This window comes from Scophthalmus maximus, chromosome 21 (genome assembly GCF_022379125.1).
Source record: "Scophthalmus maximus strain ysfricsl-2021 chromosome 21, ASM2237912v1, whole genome shotgun sequence".
In the NCBI taxonomy this organism is placed as follows: domain Eukaryota; kingdom Metazoa; phylum Chordata; class Actinopteri; order Pleuronectiformes; family Scophthalmidae; genus Scophthalmus; species Scophthalmus maximus.
The window spans coordinates 10,224,674-10,245,855 of record NC_061535.1 but is presented as its reverse complement, the minus strand read 5'-3'; the positions used below and the strand labels follow the sequence as shown (position 1 = coordinate 10,245,855).

The following is a 21,182-nucleotide window of genomic DNA, read 5'->3' as shown; positions in this document are numbered from 1 at the left end:
GACTTTTAATGCAAGCCTCAATTGTAAGATGATGCACCATTTTGCTTCCATAGCATGACACAACCCTGTTAGCCTTCTTTAAAGACCAGTGGAAAGAAAAAGTGAAAAATAACCTTTTAGGTGTTTATTTTACTACATTGTGTGTACTTGCATCTGTATATTTAAACAACAATAAATATTTTCATCCAGTTTGTCATACTCTTGATTTAAATGGGGGACTGACAGCTGAACAGTGTTTTGATGAGGTCTCTCGGACACCTTTTCTGGTCATCATCTTGGTGTTTATCAGTAAACCCGGTTATCATTCTGTGGAGGTTGGACATGTACAGGAACACTGAGGGCAGAGGGAATTCAACCAAAACTGAGAGTTCAATAATCTTCCCTTTCAGACAGCCATTTCATTTCATGAAAAAATTCAACTCAAGCACTCTTTTCCTCTCTCACAAGATTCCCTGACAGGGACAAAGTGCTATCGGAGCACCACTTTGTTTCCAGTAAGGCCTCTCTGAAGTTATTCCTTCTCTACAGCTGCAATTTCACTCTTCACTTCTCTCATGTTATCTTCGTTTTAATCCAATAAACTCACTTTGAATTGGGACACGAGTGCTTTTACTGGGTGCATCCACAATTAACACAGAATCCTGCATTGTACTAACCTGAGCAGACGGTGATGTTGTCATGGCAACCGCGGCTCTGCCTGCTCTCTCCGAGACAGGGCAGACCACCAAACCTGGCAGGAGGACTGTTGCATTCCCTGGTGCGCGTGGACGAGCCGGCGCACTCATCACAGTCCGACCACGTCGACCAGGGACTCCATGAACCATGGACTAGAGAGTTTGAGTAAAAGAAACCGATATAAACATATTTCCCGTTCACTTGAAAATTTCTACCTGAAGAGAATTACACCAAAAAGATGAGTTAGTGATGAAGATAAAAAAAAGTGGCAAAGAATAGAAACAGGATAGAAAAAACATGGAAGAGACACAAAACAAAAAAATGACAAAATATTATCTGGGATTCTCCTGTTAAACTACAGATAGAACAATCTTCTGACTGTATATTATTTTTTCCAAAAGTGTTAAAATAGTCTGTTGTATAAGAGTGATATAAGCTCTAAATAAATGTCCTACCAGGACAGAAGGAGATGACGGGGCAGGGCTGTCTCTGGATTTGAACTCCGACCCCGTTGTGTATCTCCTGTTCTCCAGAGCAGGCTGCTCCTCCACCCTTGGGCTCGGGACAGCCACAGCTCCTGTAGCGGGACACTGACTCTGCCCCACAGGTCCTGGAGCAGGGAGTCCACTCTGACCACTCACACCATTGACCTGACACTGAAAACACAAATCTAAAATTTGTGACCACTCTGAATGTATAATCTTCCTGTTGAGATTTTCTATCAATGATGAAGTCAAAGCTACAGACAGTTGAATTTTCTGATACATACAGAGACTTACTCACCTGGACAGTTAAATGTAGTGCAGTTGAGCCTCCCACCTTCACAGGTGCTGAAACACAGGAAACACAACATTATAAAATTCCCCTCCTTTTTAATTCAGTGTTTCTCTGTGAAATGTAAATGTAGTTTACATGCATGCACTATACGGTAGGTGATATTTGTGTTATTCTGACCAGTTGTTACATCCATCACGGGCTTGGGTGGTCTCTCCTCGCTCCAGCCAGTGTCCAGTGTCGAGGTCCAGGCAGGGACAGTCTTCTTTCTCCACACAGACGGTCCCGTTAGCAGACAGGACCTTTCCCTCTGTACAGTAGCAGCCTGGCTCACATCGCCACTCACAGTGCTGAAGGGACAGGAAGAAAATCCCTTTAACATCACATATTATTTCTAACCATAAAGCATGACTGAATCTTAAACCAGAGGTCATGGGCGAAGACAGTGGTCGTGTTCGGTGTGGAACTCACTGCCAGGTCATCACAGGAGCGAGGGCAGGAGGGACCACAGCTACTGAACGCTGTGCCTGGAACCTGAGAACATGGTGCAACTGAAAACACACACATTGTTAAACCTCAAATAGAACCGACTGTAGTCTACGGCAACATCTACATTTGAACCAACACTAGAAAATTTACTTTACACATACCTGGACAATGGTCAGTGTTACAGGCTACAACCTCAGTTCCCAGACCCTCACAGTAATTTCCCTCCCCCTCTGGACTGGGACTGTCACACTCTCTCCTCCGGCTCTGAATACCCCCACCACAGGACTTGGTACAATCCGTCCAGTTACTCCACTCACCCCACCCTCCGTCACCTGGTAAGAGGTATCACGTTATTATGAAGGAAAAAACATATGTTGTCAATAAAAAGTTAACAGAAAAATAAACTCACGGTCACAGGGGGGGCCGACGCAGACTTGGTCCTCTCTGTGAGCTCCTAGACATGGCAGGCCGCTGCCAGAGCGCTGGGGACTAGAACAGAACCGGTACCGAGACTGGAGACCGGCTCCACACGACACTGAACACTGACCCCAAGGAGTCCACATGGACCACTGGCCATCCACTGCAGAGTGAAAGAGTGTGTAGAGGAACAGATTACAGATTAAGTGAGGTAAAACATGGTAAAAAAAAAGGACAGAAGGAAAAACTGCATGCCATTCATATTACTTTTTCATGCGGCATCACCACAGCTTCATTGTCAATTAGTCTCGAAGGGGTTAAATCCTAAAGATATTGTAACTATTATAACTGACAAAATTTGGATTAGAGATTAGTGGCAGGAAAACTACTCTTACTGTTATGCAAACTATGTGAAAAACAGAACTAATTGAACAGATAAAATACAAAGGAGTAGCTGTATTAAATAATTTTTGCCCACAATTGCAGTTGTCTTGAGAGCAGTTCACCAGCCTTCCTGCTTCACATGTACTGAAATATAAAAAAAGTTAAATCAAACTTTTCTGCCTTCTTCATATACTGATGAACAGAAACACATGCTGGATGAGTGAAACTCAACTATTCGCTGCTAATTACCAGTTGTTGCAGTCTGTGGAGACAATGTCTCCTGGTTTGTACTGCTCCCCATCCATGTCACAGCGGCAGTCAGACTCTTGTACACACACACCGTCCTGGGAATTTTGGAGAATCGTGAACAATAAGGACCTGATTCCTGATATTCTGTGCATGTGAGTCTAAGCACGTTCGTGTACAGTATAGCTGCCCCACCCACCTGTTTGACAGTCCCTTGTGGACACTGGCAGCCCGGTGTGCAGTTCCTGCTGAGGTCCATTGCGAGGTCTGTACATGACACTGCCCCCCTCACACACTGCGTCCACTCCTGGCCTGGAGGACACACTCGGCCATCACCTGACATAAAGAAAGTCAATGCGTGAAAAGGTTTCATTTACAACTGGACATCAGCAAGTTATCAATTTTGGGGTTAAAATCTACTTCTACTGAAGTACACAGTAAACATTTTCCCCCCCATTTTTCACTTGATAAATCAAAAACACAGCCTAGACTTTCCGTGACCCAGATTGAGCTTTACGGGCTCCTAAATGTTGTTTTCAGGTTCAAACACACCACTTTTATTCACCTTATTTATGAGACGGAAATATATACACCCTATTGTCTTCTAGGAAACACAATAGTATATTGTTTGATGAGTGTGTAGTTCTTGCCGTACCACAGGGTTGTAGATTACAGGCGCTGAACTGCTGAGCAGTGCCGTGGATTCGAATTGGCCCGCGGGTTCGGGTCCTGTACCCTCCTCCACATGTCACGGAGCACTCTGACCATGCGCTCCATGGCTCCTTCACACCTGGGAAACAACACAACTTGATAAACTTTTGTTCAATTTTTAAAATCTAATCATGCATACAGGAATAAAATGAAAACAGCACACTCCTAAAAGCTTTTTGTTACAACACATTTGGTAAAATTTTAAATTTGGATTTCACGTGAAGAAAACAGACCGAAGCAGGGTTCAATGCTGCAGGTATCGATTCCCACTCTGTCTCCTTTGCAAGGACGACCTCCAAATGCCAGAGGAGGATTAGTTCCTGAACGATACCTCCTCCTCACTCCAACATCACAAGTTCGACTACAGGTGCTCCACTGGGTCCAGCTGCTCCAGCCACAGTCCACTGAGAAACATATACACATGTTTTTAGAAAGACAGATGGAATAAGAATGATATTTGAAACAAAATGATGAACAGAAAGGGACAGAAAGCAAAAGGTACTTAAAAAAATGCATATTAAAAACTACATTTGATAGAAAAAAAAACTTACCAGAGCAAGGAGCCGTTCCACACTCCATTTCTCCGTTAGTGCAGGTACTTTTAGAGACACAAGAGCAAGCGGAATTTTAATGAATGCATATATTCCAACAGCAGCTGCATTTAAGCATGTTTTTGGACAAAATTTAATCCACCCAATGAGTAAACAGAAGCATAACTGTGTGTTGTAACAGTACCAGTTATTGCAGGCGTCGACAGGCAGGGTGGCACCGGCTGGATGCGTCTCCCCCTGATGGTAACACGGGCATCGTGCTAAGGGCACACAGCTGTCGTTCAGCAGGTAGAAGCCCGGGGCACAGTAGCAGCCGTCATAACACGCAGTGGCACACTGCACCTCTGTGGAGGTCAAGTCCAAACAGACACGCGGACATGCACCACCATGAGCGTCACACTCGGCTGCTGTGAGGTACACCATGCCCTCTGGACACACACCTGAGAGGAGCAACGAAACATGAGCTAAACATAACTGAAAAGTAATAATGTGCTGTATAAAAAAACAGGCTATATATATATATACATATACATATATATATATATATATATACACACACACATATATATATATATATACACACACACACATATATATATATATATACACACACACACACATATATATATATATACATATATACATACATATATATATACATATATATATATACATATATATACATATATATACATATACATATATATACATATATATATATATACATATATATATATATATATATATACACACACATAATAAATAAAAAAGTATTATTATTCACACATTTTATTCTGTGGACCTTTATAACATAGCAGAGACATAAGAAAGCAGGATGCTACACCTGAGCAGGGGTGGGAGTTGCAGTCTCTTGTTTGTATGTGTGGCCCAGGGCAGCTGCTGCCCCCATGCTGTGGTGAGGGTGAACTGCAGAATCGCTCTCTTGTTTGAACACCAGAGTCGCACTCGGATGAACACTGAGACCACTGTGTCCATGCCGACCAGCCACCATTCACTGGATGTACATAACTTGAAATTAGCTTCTTTTTTTTTTATCTTACAGGAATTATAAACACGAGGGGTCGCCCCTTCACAGGCCGTCATACCTGGACAGTGTACTGTATTGCACGGCTCTTGCTCCTCGCTGTCCCCATCACAACCGGAGCGCGTGGAGTTGAACGCTGGGAGTGTCTGGTTGCAGCTGCGAAATCGCCGTCTGATTCCCACCTCATCTACGAGGTTGAAACACGTCTTACTGCACTCTGACCACCCAGTCCATTTACTCCAAACTCCGTCTGGCAGCACTGCACAAGAGAACAGAAAGGTCGTCACAACCCCGTAAAATGATGAGTATTTTTTCTCTTGCATAACAAAAATGAAAACTTGACGTGCAACGGTATTAGTGTTACTGTTGTGTGCATGGAGCTTGAGCAGTAATACCAGGGAGGCAGGGGTTGGAGCAGCTACGGGCCTCAGTGGAGTCTCCTGGACAGGGCTGGACTCTGACTGCTTCTGGTGGGTTCACTGGGGACCTGAGGAGACAGTTGGGGCATCAGAACTACTAATCCAGATTTAGCAGCTTGTGTATGAGCAGTGAAAACTAAACAAAGTGGGAAAACTCAGACTATATAGTGTGCTTTACTGATCTGTGGAAATAAACAAATTCACCTGTAGCGCTGCTGTAGCCCGAGACCACAGCTAACATCACATGGTGACCATGACGACCAGGCTGACCAGTGACAGCTCGCCACACAGCTGGATGTGTCACAGGTGACTTGTCCCTCTCGGCACACACTGGTGGGGCATTTCTGACAGTTAGATTTTTTGATTTTTTTCTCGTCTTATGTGTGTTAAGTTAAATGTGATTTTAATAAGTCAGGTAGCATTTTAAAAAATACCACCAGATTTGCCTTAATAAATAAATATACAAATGTCTTGTCTCTCTGACCATGTTGTACACTGGTCCCTGCTGAACGTCTGTTCTGGCTGCAGTGTTTGGCCATCCCAGTGACAGACACATCGGCTGGCATTTACACATCGCCCCTCCTGAAGGAACAGACCCTCGGGACAGCGACACCCTGGAGAAATACATCAATTATTACATGCATACTAGTGTTGTCTATTCAACTACAAAAACATTATAATCTAAAATCCAAATACACAGTGCATCCTACCCAGTGTACAAGCTGCAGTGCAGTTGTTGGTCAAGCTGAGATGTGCGCAGGTAGGAGGACAAGGCCCAACTCTTCCCGCCTGGCAGTCGGCGTCAGTCACCAGCAACATGCCGTTGACGCAGCCTGGACAAACCAGTCGGTTTGTTAGTGTGTTCACACAGAACAGAGGTGGCAAGCAGATACATTCACAAATTAAATTTTCCAGCAATGAAAAAAAACGAAACTGGATGGTCAGGTGAAGAGTCTTGAACAACTGTCATCAGGCAAGAAAAACTACACACCCGTCTGTGTGTCAGTGTCTTTTGTGCAGGACTGGCTGTTGCAGCTCTGGCTCTGCAGGGTCATGCCCTCACAGTCTCGCCCACCGTTCTTAGGAGGAGGAGCGGAGCAGGATCTGTTCCGGTGCTTGATGCCACCTCCACACTGAGCATCACACTCCGACCACTCTGTCCACTCTGACCAATGGCCGTCAACTACGAGAGGACGCAGGGGAGAGTGTGATTGAGATGACCTTTGAATCAGACACCAGGTACTTGTAAAACATGCACTGAACAGACCTGGACATGCTCGTGGGAAACAGGCTCGACTGTCAAACTGGGCCCCACCACAGTCCCCTCCAGGCAGAGCCTCCCTCAGTATGTCTCTCTGCCGAAACAAGGAGCCCAGACCGCAGGACACGCTGCAGGCACTCCAAGCTGTCCACGAGGACATGATGCAGCCCACTAAAGGAGAGGAAGAGAGATGTTAAAAAATAAAATATGAATATTTTCCTGTCTGGTCTCATCACCAATTCTGGAAGTGGAATTATAACCTACCACAGTCTCTCTCATCTGACCCATCCGTGCAGTCCCTCTGCAGGTCACATCTGCGGTCCAGGTGAACACACTCCCCACTCTCACAGGGGAATTGCTTGGGAGAACATGGACTGGGCACCAGGGGTCGCACTGAAGTCACCACTGGTCTGGCTGTGGTGCCTGATGAGACACGGAAATACAGTAACAAAACTTTATTCAACTTACAAATGTTATTTGCACAAGTGCACTGAGGAGTTTTATAGGCAATCGATAAATGAAAAATGTTCATGACGTCTTTTTAGAAAGCATCCCCTCTTTACATTTTAGTGGCTAAAACTTAAAAAAGTGTTTATAAAATTAAAGTTTCTTTAATCTCTTTCCATTGTCCTTCCATTCCCCCCACCCCTGACATGGTGTTGAGGCGTACCGCAGCGTTCTTCATCTGACCCGTCCAAACAATCCCGTCTGCCGTCGCACACCTGCGCAGCTTCCACACAGCCAAATGTACGGCATGCAAACTGGCCTTCCACGCAAAGCACTCTGGGTAGACCCCCATCATCAGGAGCTGTGGTGATCCACGGGGCTGTACATGAACAGAAGATAGAAACAGCAATTAAAAAAGAAAATGTTCCTGTCAGACTGTAGGATAACTAGCAAGACTTACATACCTTTTGTGGTTTGTAGACCAGGTCTTCCAGAGCTAAGGGTTGTAGTGAGGTGCAGCCCAGGCTGACCTGTTGTGACCCCTGGGTAGATTGAAGGTTTGGTGGTCAAATGGCCTGATCATTTTGGACAAAAAAAAACAACTAATCAACAATGAACTGCAAGCAGACTGGCCTACTGTAACACTTGAAACATTTAAAGCTATCAACCTGTGCTTTCATTTCAATCATTGTTGTTAACTGTGCCTTCAATGATCAATAACCAATCTTACTTGGAATTGTGGTCTTCTGAAGTCCAGGTTGACCCGTGACCCCTGAAGTAGCGACACCGGGAAGGCCACCTTGGGACCTGGTGGTATGGAGACCTGGGGCACCTGTTGTACTGTCACCATGGAAACCTGGTCTCCCCACAGAGCTGGTCTGGTTGTGCAGCCCTGGAGAGCCTCTGGTTGGAGCTGTACCTGAAGAGGAGACATAAACATGGACAGAAATGAAAAAGAAGCAACGTGATACAGTAGGGAGGCAGGAAGGTGCTGCACATTTCAACTGCTAATCTGTCGAATGTAAATTGATTCATTCACTTTATCCTATAAGGAGAATAGAAATTGTGATGAGTGGTAAAGCATGACTCAAAAGAAACAGAATGAAAAATATATATGAGCCAATATTCATCAGCTCCCACCGCAATTGATTTCGTCAGAGTGGTCCTTGCAGTCCGGTCGACCGTCACACAACACGGAGACAGAGACGCACTGCTCGCTGTGCTGGCATGCAAACTGGCCTGGTTCACAGCGCTGCACAGTCACTTTTCCACCACCAGAGGGAGGCGAGGTGACGCTGCTGGGGGTCACAAGCTCATCTATAGCACAAGGAGAAAGAGTTCAGTGACATGAGGTCAGCTTTACAGCCCTGCACAAATTCTGGAAAACACTACTGAGACATTGGTTATCATTTGGAAGTCCTGAGGATTTAATCATTATCATATACTTGTGTTTTTTAATTTAACTCTTCACCTCCTCTGCATCCAATGATCTCAAAACGCATGTAGAATGTGTGTCTAAACTCCACAGGGATGATGCGCAGGTAGCGAGCTCTGACCAGCCGATCCAGCCAACGGGTCACAGGAGTCCTGCCCACCATCCTCACCTCAAACACCTACACCACAAATAAATAAGCCCTTTTTTTCAAGAATAATGCAATGAGTATTATTTCTTTACCATTGTGGAACAGAACATGAGTGTATGTGGATATACCTGTATGCCAATACAGAAATAATCTGTAGTACCTTAGCAGGGCCACCAGGCTTCCCATTGTCAGTGTAATCTGTGAAGAGGCTGCTGTGTAGCGCGAAGGCCAGGCGGTATTTCGTGAGGTAACCCCACATGCGTTCACCACCCTGTGTCACTACCCCTGATACCCACATGGGCTCCAGGAAGTCCACCTGAAAATATGGCTGGGCATCTGTAGGCAAAGGACTCCATCCAGGCTCCATAACCTGACTACAACACAAGATCACATGGTTTGCAATTTTTCTGTATGTATAACTCCTTCTCCAAAAAAATTAAAGGCCTCACACAGTAAGGGTGTGCAAAAAAACACATCCACTGTTCAGGTTGTTTGAAGGCAACAACAACATAAATACCAGACGACTTACACGTTGGGGACGATGTTTAGTCGTCCAGCGTCAGCAGGGTTGTTCTCACGGTGGGAAGATGAGGTCAGCTGACCGTATCTAATACTCCCATCCTCCAGTCCAAGGGGAGAGGAGCAGATGCCTGCGGAACACTATGACTTTCAATAATGTCCAACATAACCAATTTGGCAAACTGAATTTAAACATTTGACACTCACCCCGATATCCTGGGACACCATCCTGTAAATAAATTTTAAAATAATTTCAGTGTTTACTGATTTCTACCTTCACTATAGTAACGTGTTAGAATTTATAATTCTTGGTCTTGCTCCCATCTTCAAAATAAGTCCCTCAAACAATACATTATTTGTATACATTAAGGCTGCTGGATATTTGTATAACAATTATAAACATTTTATAATTCCAACTGGGAAATTTAAATTATGTACTTACTGCTGATGTTACAGCAGGGTGAGTGATAGCAGCCATGGAGGGAGTCCTGAGAGGAGCAGGGGTGGGGGTGTACGGTCTGTAAATTCCCACAAAATGGACAAAATATGGAGAATGAAAAACTACACCCAAAATCCTATTTGAAAACCTACACCCTCAGGAGTGAAAAGAAAAGATTAGTAAGCAGGAGAATACTCAAAATGGAGTGGTATTAATACAAATAATAATATTATCACTATGACAACAAAGGAAGAATAAAAATTACACTCCACCTGTCTGACTGGGTAGTAATGTTATCATGGGGGTGGCAGCCAATCTCATCCTCTCCTTTTGGACAATGCAAGATACCGTCACATCGTTGCCCTGCCTCGATGCAGCCCCCTGGTGGAGGACAAGAAAACTGCCCAGCAGGGCAGCTGCGTGGACTGGTGGCAGTAGTGGAGGGCTGTTTACCTGCAGGTGGGGAGTGGGTACTGAGTAAAAACGATTTCTGTGACATGAGTAGAATGTGAGTAAATGCAATTAGGTATATTAAGCCAGGAATTGAAGGTGTGTTAGGTTGGGAAACTCACCACAGTGCATCTCATCTGATCCATCCCCACAGTCATTGACGCCATTACAGACAACTCCCAGTGGACCTGCTGGCACACAGCGTCCATTTTGGCACTGGAACTCCTTCCCTCTGCAGCCACCCACTGGGGAGACTGGTGAGGGAGGAGTGGAGGTAGTTAACCACTGATAACCTGAGGGAGAGGAGAGGTGAGAATTTTACAAGTGAATTTGTGCACAAACTCACCAACAAAATAGAGTTTAACCATCTACTAACCATCACCACAGCCCATAATCTCAAGTCGAAGGTAGATGCCATTCTGAAAATCATGTGGCAGCAAGCGGACAAACTGAGCCGACACTATCCTGTCCAGTTTGCTCTCAGCCACCCCTCGATCATCGTGGTTACCGAGAAAAACCTGGAGGGAGAAAGGTAATGCATCAACCTGAAGAACTGACAACAGTATTGTTAAGTAAGGGGCCTTTAAAGTGAACTCTGTGCTGGAAATGGCTTTTTCCTGGTTTGATGTCTGACCTTGGCTCTGGGTCGGGCATCGGTGATGAGCTCTTTGTAAGTGTGCCACTGTCTGCCGTCCTGGCTGAACTGAATGTAAAAGCTGGACACAAATGTGCCAAACACACCACCGCCCTGTGTTAACACACCTGCAAAGAAGTAGAGAGATGGAAAGCATTTTATGTATTTCACAGATACATTACATTTTTTATATTTAAACTCTGTCTGTCTGTAGTTGTTGTCAGGTGTATGCATGGATGTTTACCAGTGATGTTGAATGGTTTCAGCAGGTCTATCTGCAGGTATGGGCTTTGTGTGTTGCTACTGTGTCCGCCAGGGCTCCGCTGTGGTAGGTCCTTATATTCCTCTGGTTCTGGACTCCAGCCCTGCAGATAAACCATTTGAAGAATTCACCTGGTGTTCATAATGCTCAGTATTACACTGACAATCTACAGTCATGCAAGCGGTAGTGTGAGGCTCCAGGGTACCAGCATAGTTGCAGTGGCAATGCAAGTATGTTTTCCATGGTTTTCCATGTATTCAGAGCAAAACCTCCCACAAATGCCACAGATGGTTTCACCCAAAACCAAAAAAGTCAACCTGCTGGTGATGCTTAGAGCAAAGTCAGAGGATTTTAAATGCCATAAAAACAAGAGCATACTGTGAAACAAAAAATGAAATGAAAGAACTGTGAAATTTACCTTTAAGCCTCCCTTAAGCAAGAGCATGCATTTTCAGTTAAATAAGTATTTATTCTAATCTTTTATATTTCTCACATCACCATTTTGTCAAAACCCAGTTTAAATGACAAACTTGGAGCAGTTGGGGATTTAACAACTTGCTCAAGGACATTTCATCAGGATGAACATGTACCGGTGAAAAGCTTGTATATTATAAACCTATCAGTGGACCTTGTATACCTGGAGGTCTCTGTGGGGGTCCCATCCATGGAGGCGAGCTGCCTCGGGGGGATGACCAGTCTGCTGTGATGAGGCACTGAAACTTGAGGCCGGCAGAGTCTGGACACCCAGAGGAGCCCAACACTCATCTGAACAGAGATTCAATCAAAATCAGTGAAAACAGATCCAATGCTCTTCTCCAATCTGTTAAACAATTCAAACACCTGACCATATGAAAATGACACTGACCTCCAGGAGGAAGTGGATATGTGGGAACCAGGGGTGTAGTACCCTCTGCTGGCTCGGAGGTCACGGTGGCAGGAGTCACTGTCACAAGAATTGTGTCATTATCTCCTGTATGCAGAGGAGGAGTAGAAATAAAAAGATGAATGTCAGAGAACACTGTCACTTGATTATTGCCAGGTTTCCAACTATTCCAACTATCCAACAAATTTTTTTCTCTCCATTAAAATATGAGCACCTTAGGGCAGGTCATTTTCTAATTAGTCTGAGTTTTCTTCAACAGTTACAGTAAATGATCTCTGTAACATGTGAGATATGTCAGATCAGAAAGACAGAAGCAACTTGAGAGCAGTGATCACACAGTGTAGATGTTTAATCAGTGTAGATAGCAGAACAACAGTCATGATTCTACCTTGGCAGTAACAACACCTGTCTCCCTCTCCAGGCACCAGACTTTGACCCTGTACAAACAAAGGAAGTTACAACATTGAACTCATTCACTCATGTGTTAAGAGTTACCAGGGCACACAACTATGTCAAGGAAAATCAACAGATGCAAGGGAAACAGAGCTGTCTGTTATGAAATGAGATAAGATTGAGACACATTGTTGTAATTAAGCCCAGACAGTCAAACACACAAATATAACAAACATAGTTCATGTTCCCCCCCTCACCTGTGGGCATCCAGTGACAGTGTGTGGACAATAGGGAGAACACTGCACTGTAAGGTTGGGCAGACAGTGGCATAACTGGCAGTGGTCGGACCTCCACCTGTCTCCGACAGTATGGGTCTGACCCTGGTACTCGCACTCATCACAGGGGTTTGTCTGACACCTACATATACAAACACACACAGACACAGACATTTATGCTGGAGGTGAGAGACAAATACAGCAATGTCTTTAATAGGAACCCCACGAGAAGTGATGTTGAAATGTAGATGATCACAGTTTGTCATCTTCGGTAAAGGGCAGAATATGGTTTGAAATAATTTGGGTTAAATTGATTTAATTCTCATGGAATCATGAGTAATGATCAAATTGGAAACGCTCCCATTACTTTCAGGAAAACTTTACCAAGTGAAACAGGGTTAGGGTTAGAGAGTTAGACAGAGGCACAAGTGGGATGGTCATTGGGGACTAAAGGGGGAACATGGGAAGTACAAATAGAAGTAGGAGAAAAAAAAAATCCCATCAGCAGAAGACTACTTACCTGCGAGCTTTCCTGTAAATTCCTCTGCACGTTCTCCCGTCTCCGTACTTGACGGGGTTATTTGGGCTGCGGAAAGACCACTGGACACTCTGGACACCACAGGGTCCCAAACACTCTCCCCACTCAGACCACGACGACCAGCCACAATGCACTACAGTAAGAAAAAAAGCGACTGCGTGTGAGTGCTCAAGACTTAATTGGAGACAAAGAACAAAATTCAACAGTGGATTTGTTATGTCTCACTTGAGTTGTGTTTTTGACAGACTCACCTGAGCAATCTGCGTTGGGCTGACATCTCTGAGGCCTTCCTCTCTCACAAATGCAAATTTCACAGTCCACTTTCATCTGCTGGCCTGGCCAGTAGCGCACGCCTGCCACCTCGCATACACACTCCTCTGGTAATACACACTGTTGCATATGGCTCATCACCTGGCCCTCTGGACACCAGCAACCTGAAGGTAGAAACATGTACGCTAGAAATGAGGCTGTGAGAGACGGAAACCTCTGACTGCCATTTTGGCATTTTTTAAATGTCAAGAAACAATCACTTTATCATAGAGCACAAGATATTGAAGATTCCCCCTGACTGACCTGAGAAGCAGGGTGCTGTGGAATCACAGGTTGTCACACTTGTGATGTGGGCGCAGGAGACTGGACAGGGAGCGCAGTTGTGTGTCACCAGCCCAGTGGGACAGCTGGTGTTGGCACATCCATCGTCGGGACAAGGCTCTGCAGTGGAACAGGGAAGAAAAAGCAAATTATTTAAATTTGTTATTTTTTGGATTTTAGGATTTTTAGGAGTTTTTTTAGGAGTTTTTAGGAGTCTAAAGTGATTTCTTATTCCAAACCAGTGATTTTTACTTCAGTTCAACTTTAGTTCACAGACAGCTCTTACTGATTTCCATTGCCAGATTGGATGGTCCAGGGAGCTCAGAACAGTCTCGGCCTCCGTAGCGAGGAGGGATGCAACCTCTGTGTCGAACCTGCACTCCACCACAGCCACTGGAACAGTTTGACCAGTTCACCCAGGGCAGCCACTGACCATCCACTGGAGGGCGGAAAAGAAAAACATCATAGCTTAGTAACAAATACACACTGTATTTCATTCTAAAACAATATGTCCACCTCCTGACCTGGGCAGGTGGTGTTGAAGCACTGCTGCCTCTGGACATCCTGTCCCAGACATTGGCGCAGCAGGTCTCCTGTAGGGCAGGTTCTCTGCCGGCTCATGGAGCCTGTACCACAAGAGGTGCTGCAGGGGCTCCAGGGACCCCAGGAGCTCCAAGTTCTACAGTCCTGTTCATCTGCAGGGCCTTGAAGTGGTGCTAGTGAAGTGTCTGGGCAGTCTGCCACACCATTACAAACCTGGTAAAGGGGTTAGTGAGCAGATATAGCAATTATATATTTATTGTAGGAGGGAGGGAATGTATCACTTCTCTCACCACTTCAATTTGCACTAGACTTGGCAACCAAAATGCTAGCTTGCCAATGTTGTAAGTTAATCCTGCCTTCTTTGTCACATATGAAACCCAGCACCTACCATGTTGAAGGGGATACAGAATCCCTCCATACAGGTGAATTCAGGGCAGGAGACAGTGGTGTTTCTACTCCCGGGGGGCATTGGTGAGACGGTTTTATCTGAATAGAGCAAGATGTCAAAAATATTATACAAACATACAAGAAAGATCCATGACCATCAATGCTGCAAATATAGGAGACTGGGCAGTACATTGCCTTTATGTTTCCCCTTTTCCATTACTTCCAGTCTCTCTCATCCATTTCCCCATTTCTTTCTTTATCCTTCCATCCTTACTTCCCATTTATTTTCTGTTTTCACTCCTCAGTCCTTCCTCCCTGTAGTCCCTTTCCTTACCCTACTTATCTTATGAGAACTCACCACACACCAACTCATCTTCGCCCCGTGGACAGTCTGGGATGCTGTTGCACACTTGTGTCATGTTCACACAGGTGCGGTTGTCACACGAGAAGCTGCCTGGGCAGGGAGGTATCTGGGTAGAGCCTACAGCAAAAGACGGAAGCATTTCTTTAGACAAAGCCTGCCTCTGTGACCAGATTTTATAAACTCTTGATGCTCAAATCATGTAGTCTTTATCATTTATAAGCTTTGTATTTGACCCACCGCAGTTGTCTATGCTCTCGTCTGAGGCATCCCTGCAATGTGGAGTCCTGTCACAGAGATGCTGGTAGTCAACACACTGGTCCCCACTCAGGCACAGAACCTGGCCAGGGCCACAGGGGGTGATACACTGCTGCTCATCACTCCCATCCATACAGTCCGTCTCCCCATCACACCGCCAGGCCCGAGGCACACACTGCCCTTCGGTGGCACAGCTGAACTCATTTGATCTACAAGCTGGAAAAACAGGAGACTGTAAGAAAACAGTGAAATTCTAACCCTATATCTAAAACAAAAAAAAGAAGACTTTTACCTGATGTGGGCACAGTCGGGGTGACGTGTGGTTGTGGCGGTGTTATGATGACGGTGTAGCAAATTGTTCTGTTCTCATCATCTCCACCTGGACAGTCTGACGTCCCATCGCACAGCTTAGTTGAGGCAACACATGTGCCATCGCTACAGGCAAACTGGTCAGGAGCACAGGTCACTACCAAGTAAAGGAGGACGACAAAGTTTCAAAATCCTTTCAAAAGTTTTATTTCTTAATCAAACCATCGAGGATTGAGTTAGCTTAGTATTTAACTCGTACTAGTTTTAGTGTGTTATTTATTTGTACCTTTGCTTGGACAGACAGCCTCATCTGTTCCAGAGGGGCAGTCTCTGTTTCCATCACACACACTGTCCGCAGGAACACACTGATCCCCTGGGCACTGAAATTCCCCTGGTGCGCACACACACCTGAAACACAATATTAGATAATGGGGGCGTCGTATGGTGTGATCAATCCTTCAGTTGGTAAGTGCTTGTAACAAACAAAACAAAAAGAAGCACACGTAGTATGTTGTGTAAGCACGATGTGTACTGTCATTGACTGAAGAGTATTTACAAATAATTCTGAACATAAAATTCCCCAAAAACAAATGAAACATAAACTCTGCAAAGCATATTAGACAGAACCCGAACACGCACCCCCTCTCATCACTGAGGTCCCCGCAATCATCATGACCGTCACAGCGGTGGAGGTAGAGAATGCAACGTCCTCCGGCACAGAGGAACTCCCCTTCGTCACACACCACACCACAGTCTGGGCCGACAAAAGTAAAGGCAGTCGCACAAAGCACAGAAGAGTAATCATTCAGCAATGATCAGGTTTAAAAACAGAACTAATACATATATATAGTTGACAGCAATGCTGAATACATTTTATAACAGTGTACTTTGCTAAATTAAGTTTGAAGGTAGAGTGTAATGCTGAAAAGTGTGTGTGTGTGTGTGTGTGTGTGTGTGTGTATGTGTGTGTGTGTGTGTGTGACGGATCACCTTGCTCATCAGACGCATCGGCAAAGCCACAGTCCAGCCGTCCATCACACACACGACTGGCCGGCAGACACTTCCCGTTGGCACACTGAAACTCCCCCGGTGGGCACAGGGGCGCCGGGGTGGTAGGTCCACAGAACTCCTCGTCAGATTGGTCAGCACAGTCTGGGTGGCCATCACAACGCAGAGCCGGATTCAAACATGGTCCACTGTAGGGTTGGGGATGAATTCACTTTGTGCATTCCATATATTCTATTACAGCAGTGAAGTGTGACTCAAATTAATACAAATGTAAAAAAGGAAAACATTGACTTAACGCTGTCATGTCATGCTAGTTACTCAGAAAACAACATTGTTGGATGAAAGAACATGTTGATCACATTTTGGATTTTGTGTTACACACGTATCACAAATGGACCAAAACGTTTATTACTTATCAAGATACTGGATATCAACATGCTGTTGTTTACAGTAATATTTAGCAGGCTGAAGAGTTTAGACTCTGGTGGAGTGCTGCCAGCTTAGCTAGTTAGCGCGATAGCATGCTAACACGCTAAAGCTACTCGTTACGTTGGCTAGCGAGGAAGGCAGTACAGACAGGGGGCGCTAAAAACATGTTTCAACATAAAGACAACAGTATGATTTGTACCACATTGTGGTACACACAGTGAACAATACCACGCACTGTACGTGTAACACAAGTTTGGACGAATTTTAGAAAATCTAGCATGTTTACGTAGACACACGCAGCACGTGTTAGCATGTAGCGCACTACCATACGTACAGTAGATAATAACATTTAGCATGTTTGCCGTATGCTAACATCTTGCTAACCTCTTGCTAACGTCCTGGACTGACAGACCAACCGACCAACACTGCCTGACATTGGCATTAAAATAACGTGTACATAGTTGAAAGAACTTCTTGACGTTGTGCCATCATACTTGCTTATCATGTCTCATCTTAATATTCAGTTTCTCTTCATACATGTGAAGCACTTGCGCTCGTGAACGTGCCAGTGGCCGTTCGGTTTTCACCTTGGCGAGCTGCTACAGCGGAAGTGGTCGGGGGAGCAGGTGGACGACGACGGACAGACCTCGTCTGAGCCGTCGCCGCAGTCGTCCTCGTTGTCGCACACCCACTGGGAGGGGACGCATCTCCCCCGCGCACAGGTGAACTCCGACTCGAGACAGGGAGGGGAGGGGGGAGGGCAGGCCACGCCCCCACACTGCCACGCGCCATCCTCACAGGAGCTGCGCGCACACAGAGAGAGAGAAAAACACACACACACACACACACACACACACACACACCGATGCACACATACAAATGGTGAACTTCTTTAAATCAATAAAAACTCCCCTTGATTATTAATTTTTTTTTAAAGTGTAGAATATTTCCAGAAGCATGTTTGATTGACTGACCAGTTCTGGCAGTTTTGAGTGATGGTGGATCCTGGTGGAAACATAGAGCCGTCCCACTCACATGGACACACAGTGGGAACAACACAGCTGTCCCCTGTGGAATAGACAACATGCTGACAAAGTAACCCCAATGCATCCATGACATCAAATTCTTTTGTCAAGTCCACTCAAATGTTCTGGACTGTGGAACGACGTAACAACGTTTTTTTATTACTTACCATGTCGGACGGTGCCAGCGGGGCAGAAACAGCCCTCCACACAAGAGAGGGCATCACACTGGGAGTGTGGACTCTGCTGAACACTGGGACAAGAGGTAGAGCAAGCAGGGCCGCACGGATTGTACACCAGCCCATTCTCACACTGCAGAGCTGAGCAGAAGAGAATGATGGGGAAAAAAAGACAGCAAACAAAGGTAAAGACAAAGACACAAGACTTAAGGTGCATTTGTTTAAGACTTGTGCGTGACGGTGTGTTGCATGCGCGACGTACGACAGAGCTCCTGGGACCTCCAACGGATGTAGACTCCTCGGCGGTTACACTCTTCAGCGTAGGCAGCAATGGCTGTGCAGAGACATTCACAGTCTCCACCTGAGTCACATCTAAAACACACACACACACATACACACAAAAGAAGAGTAAATCATTGGAATACAATTGCAGCTGGTATAGCAAAGCAAAGCAAATTTCCTTCAGTTAAATAATATACATAGTTTAGAAAAATATAATTTTGTGTGTAGATTAGTGGTGTCACTCACCCACAAGCATCAAAGACACACCAGTCATAATACTGCTGGAAGGGCACCTCAGGGTGGCACTGAGAGAAGAGTTCCTGGGTCAGGACGGCACACCTTTTCCTGGCCCATGTCACTCTGTGGGCGTTCAGCTGAGCAAAACGAAAAAAGAGCGGTTAGTTTGTTTTGCTGTGCATGAGAAGGACAAAGCAAGTCACAGATTTCACAACAAAATAATTAGGTCCAAGTCTACTGTTTCGTGCAAATGTCAGTGTGTATGTGACTGTGCATGCGTCTGTGTTGAACTTACAGCACAGGGGTCTCGCATGTCCTGATCTTCCACGTCAGGGCAGGAGGGGCTGACCTTCCAAGAGTTTCCAAAAAGCTCAGCCGTAGACTCCACGATGCCCTGCCGCGTTGTGAAGTCGTTCTCCGTATCCCCGTCAAAGTTACCACACAGGCCCCCGACCCGACCCCGCAGGTGAGCAGCGAGACGCACGTACACACGCATACCTTAGAAATGATGTGGGATATAACATTAACACTGGTTTGATATTTAACCTGTGCTTACATCCACATGAATTAGGTGTTTGTCCTACCCCCATCCCAAAGCAGAGTGACCCCGTGTCGAGAGGAGAGGGAGACAAACAGGCCGACTTGTTCCAAAGACAGACCACTGCCACTATAGGACTTTGGTAGACTAACTGGCATCCCATTTACTGTGACAGCTTTACCTAAAAGACAGGGACAAAAGTGTTTTATCGCAAGCAACTAATTATTAAAATGAACTCCACAACCTGCCATCACTCAGCATCCCCTTCCCCCATAACACCCCCGGTCCCTCCTACCTCTCAGCAGGTGTATGACGGTATTTCCCAGGCTGAGGGTGACCGACTTTGTGCAGGTGACCCCAGTGCTCCCGCAGGGCACGTTCTCTGCCGTGACACTGAACAAACCACTGGTCTCCCTTGCCAGCACGTACTGGCAGTCACCCAGGAAAGAGTAACAGCGGCCATCGAATGTCACGTAGTGTGGATCCCCCGTTGCCACGCACACGCCAGCACAAGCCAACTGGCTGCAATTCCAGCGGCGCTCCTTGCAGACACTGCAGCAAAGAATGAAGAACAGTTGAGATGATTAAAATGCCCAAGTGAAGTGATGCAATAAGACAACTGCGTACATTACCGCATACATTACCATGTGTTGCAGTCTTTGGTGATGGTGTCGTTGCCGTAGTAAAGTCGACCATTGTGGTGACACGGGCACTCGTCTGGCAGAACACAGCGGTCACCCTGGAGTAAACCAGAAGTGTAATAATATAATATATTTTTTATTTAGTTCATTCAACATATTCAACCCTTTGTAACATCTTATATCAGGAGAACCTTGTGGTAAAGATTACTTATATGAGATGACTATCGGGCAGGATTGAACCTGCATGAAAGTCACATTGATTCTATGCGTGAGCTTGAGCGTAGCCAAAACTTATATCCCTACTGTACATCTATTTAGAAAACTACATTTAGGTTTTCACCCACTAGGAGGACAGTTCCCTGGGGACAGACACAACCAGACAGGGGCTCTTTGCAGCCCGACTGTCCAACTAGTCTGGGCCCCTGCTGTTGACCAGGGGGGTCCAGGCTGGAGCAGGTGAGGAGGCAGGAGCGTGGAGAGTAGACCAGAGAGCCTGGACATGGGTTCACCTCCTCACAGGGCTCCTGAGTGCAGTTAAACTTCCCCTGCTCACAGACACTGTGAAGGGAAGAGGAGAGAGAGCAAATTTAGAGGTGACACTAAGGTAAATGCAGTCAAGGGCATGGTCCAGATGTTTTTAGAAATCTGTGCAAACATGCCCCTTGAGCGTGACAAAATGTCCCCGTTGTCCATTGTCGTTTTGTGGTGAAGAGACGCAATGAAATCAACCTATCCTGTAGCAGTGAGCAGGAACATAGAGTGATTTCATTAGATCTCTCACACCACCAGGGACTCGCTGACGGTAAAACGGGGTCATACATATACAGTAAGCAGTTTCAGTCATTCAATCACATATTGTACTCTTTGGAGTACACATGATAAAAGCAGTATGCAGATAGCCCTGTAAGGAAGGTCCTTAATTATGGTGTGCTGTAAAATATGATTTATGCAACTGGGTCTGTAAGACCTTGTACTGAATCAACCTCCACCATGATGTTTCCT

At 45.5% G+C, this 21,182-nt stretch overlaps 1 protein-coding gene across 1 annotated transcript in view; it reads right to left on the bottom strand.

The window, feature by feature from the left end:
* Window positions 1-21,182, bottom strand: part of sspo (SCO-spondin) — a 52,828-nt gene that overhangs the window by 28,217 nt on the left and 3,429 nt on the right. The window contains exons 11-73 of the mRNA XM_047329981.1: window positions 20,525-20,738; window positions 20,184-20,278; window positions 19,835-20,091; window positions 19,586-19,720; window positions 19,297-19,499; window positions 19,011-19,138; window positions 18,745-18,854; window positions 18,474-18,623; window positions 18,256-18,349; window positions 17,869-18,084; window positions 16,835-17,040; window positions 16,484-16,598; window positions 16,131-16,252; window positions 15,828-16,001; window positions 15,518-15,751; window positions 15,275-15,397; window positions 14,918-15,015; window positions 14,511-14,742; window positions 14,273-14,425; window positions 13,969-14,106; window positions 13,647-13,829; window positions 13,378-13,528; window positions 12,840-12,999; window positions 12,578-12,626; window positions 12,172-12,276; window positions 11,944-12,071; window positions 11,289-11,409; window positions 11,045-11,172; window positions 10,787-10,928; window positions 10,533-10,703; window positions 10,233-10,413; window positions 9,964-10,039; window positions 9,729-9,750; window positions 9,532-9,652; window positions 9,163-9,376; window positions 8,891-9,032; window positions 8,560-8,736; window positions 8,150-8,338; window positions 7,884-7,994; window positions 7,643-7,798; window positions 7,237-7,395; window positions 6,979-7,143; window positions 6,703-6,894; window positions 6,422-6,544; window positions 6,196-6,325; window positions 5,916-6,041; window positions 5,688-5,779; window positions 5,354-5,551; window positions 5,092-5,262; window positions 4,432-4,687; window positions 4,248-4,294; window positions 3,930-4,100; window positions 3,641-3,775; window positions 3,185-3,321; window positions 2,989-3,083; window positions 2,834-2,883; window positions 2,348-2,518; window positions 2,100-2,270; window positions 1,921-2,000; window positions 1,630-1,799; window positions 1,459-1,505; window positions 1,131-1,331; window positions 657-827 (exon numbers count right to left, since the gene is read on the bottom strand). Coding sequence (XP_047185937.1) covers window positions 657-827; window positions 1,131-1,331; window positions 1,459-1,505; window positions 1,630-1,799; window positions 1,921-2,000; window positions 2,100-2,270; window positions 2,348-2,518; window positions 2,834-2,883; window positions 2,989-3,083; window positions 3,185-3,321; window positions 3,641-3,775; window positions 3,930-4,100; window positions 4,248-4,294; window positions 4,432-4,687; window positions 5,092-5,262; window positions 5,354-5,551; window positions 5,688-5,779; window positions 5,916-6,041; window positions 6,196-6,325; window positions 6,422-6,544; window positions 6,703-6,894; window positions 6,979-7,143; window positions 7,237-7,395; window positions 7,643-7,798; window positions 7,884-7,994; window positions 8,150-8,338; window positions 8,560-8,736; window positions 8,891-9,032; window positions 9,163-9,376; window positions 9,532-9,652; window positions 9,729-9,750; window positions 9,964-10,039; window positions 10,233-10,413; window positions 10,533-10,703; window positions 10,787-10,928; window positions 11,045-11,172; window positions 11,289-11,409; window positions 11,944-12,071; window positions 12,172-12,276; window positions 12,578-12,626; window positions 12,840-12,999; window positions 13,378-13,528; window positions 13,647-13,829; window positions 13,969-14,106; window positions 14,273-14,425; window positions 14,511-14,742; window positions 14,918-15,015; window positions 15,275-15,397; window positions 15,518-15,751; window positions 15,828-16,001; window positions 16,131-16,252; window positions 16,484-16,598; window positions 16,835-17,040; window positions 17,869-18,084; window positions 18,256-18,349; window positions 18,474-18,623; window positions 18,745-18,854; window positions 19,011-19,138; window positions 19,297-19,499; window positions 19,586-19,720; window positions 19,835-20,091; window positions 20,184-20,278; window positions 20,525-20,738 — 9,182 coding nt within the window. The remainder of the gene's footprint in view (window positions 1-656; window positions 828-1,130; window positions 1,332-1,458; window positions 1,506-1,629; window positions 1,800-1,920; window positions 2,001-2,099; window positions 2,271-2,347; window positions 2,519-2,833; window positions 2,884-2,988; window positions 3,084-3,184; window positions 3,322-3,640; window positions 3,776-3,929; window positions 4,101-4,247; window positions 4,295-4,431; window positions 4,688-5,091; window positions 5,263-5,353; window positions 5,552-5,687; window positions 5,780-5,915; window positions 6,042-6,195; window positions 6,326-6,421; window positions 6,545-6,702; window positions 6,895-6,978; window positions 7,144-7,236; window positions 7,396-7,642; window positions 7,799-7,883; window positions 7,995-8,149; window positions 8,339-8,559; window positions 8,737-8,890; window positions 9,033-9,162; window positions 9,377-9,531; window positions 9,653-9,728; window positions 9,751-9,963; window positions 10,040-10,232; window positions 10,414-10,532; window positions 10,704-10,786; window positions 10,929-11,044; window positions 11,173-11,288; window positions 11,410-11,943; window positions 12,072-12,171; window positions 12,277-12,577; window positions 12,627-12,839; window positions 13,000-13,377; window positions 13,529-13,646; window positions 13,830-13,968; window positions 14,107-14,272; window positions 14,426-14,510; window positions 14,743-14,917; window positions 15,016-15,274; window positions 15,398-15,517; window positions 15,752-15,827; window positions 16,002-16,130; window positions 16,253-16,483; window positions 16,599-16,834; window positions 17,041-17,868; window positions 18,085-18,255; window positions 18,350-18,473; window positions 18,624-18,744; window positions 18,855-19,010; window positions 19,139-19,296; window positions 19,500-19,585; window positions 19,721-19,834; window positions 20,092-20,183; window positions 20,279-20,524; window positions 20,739-21,182) is intronic.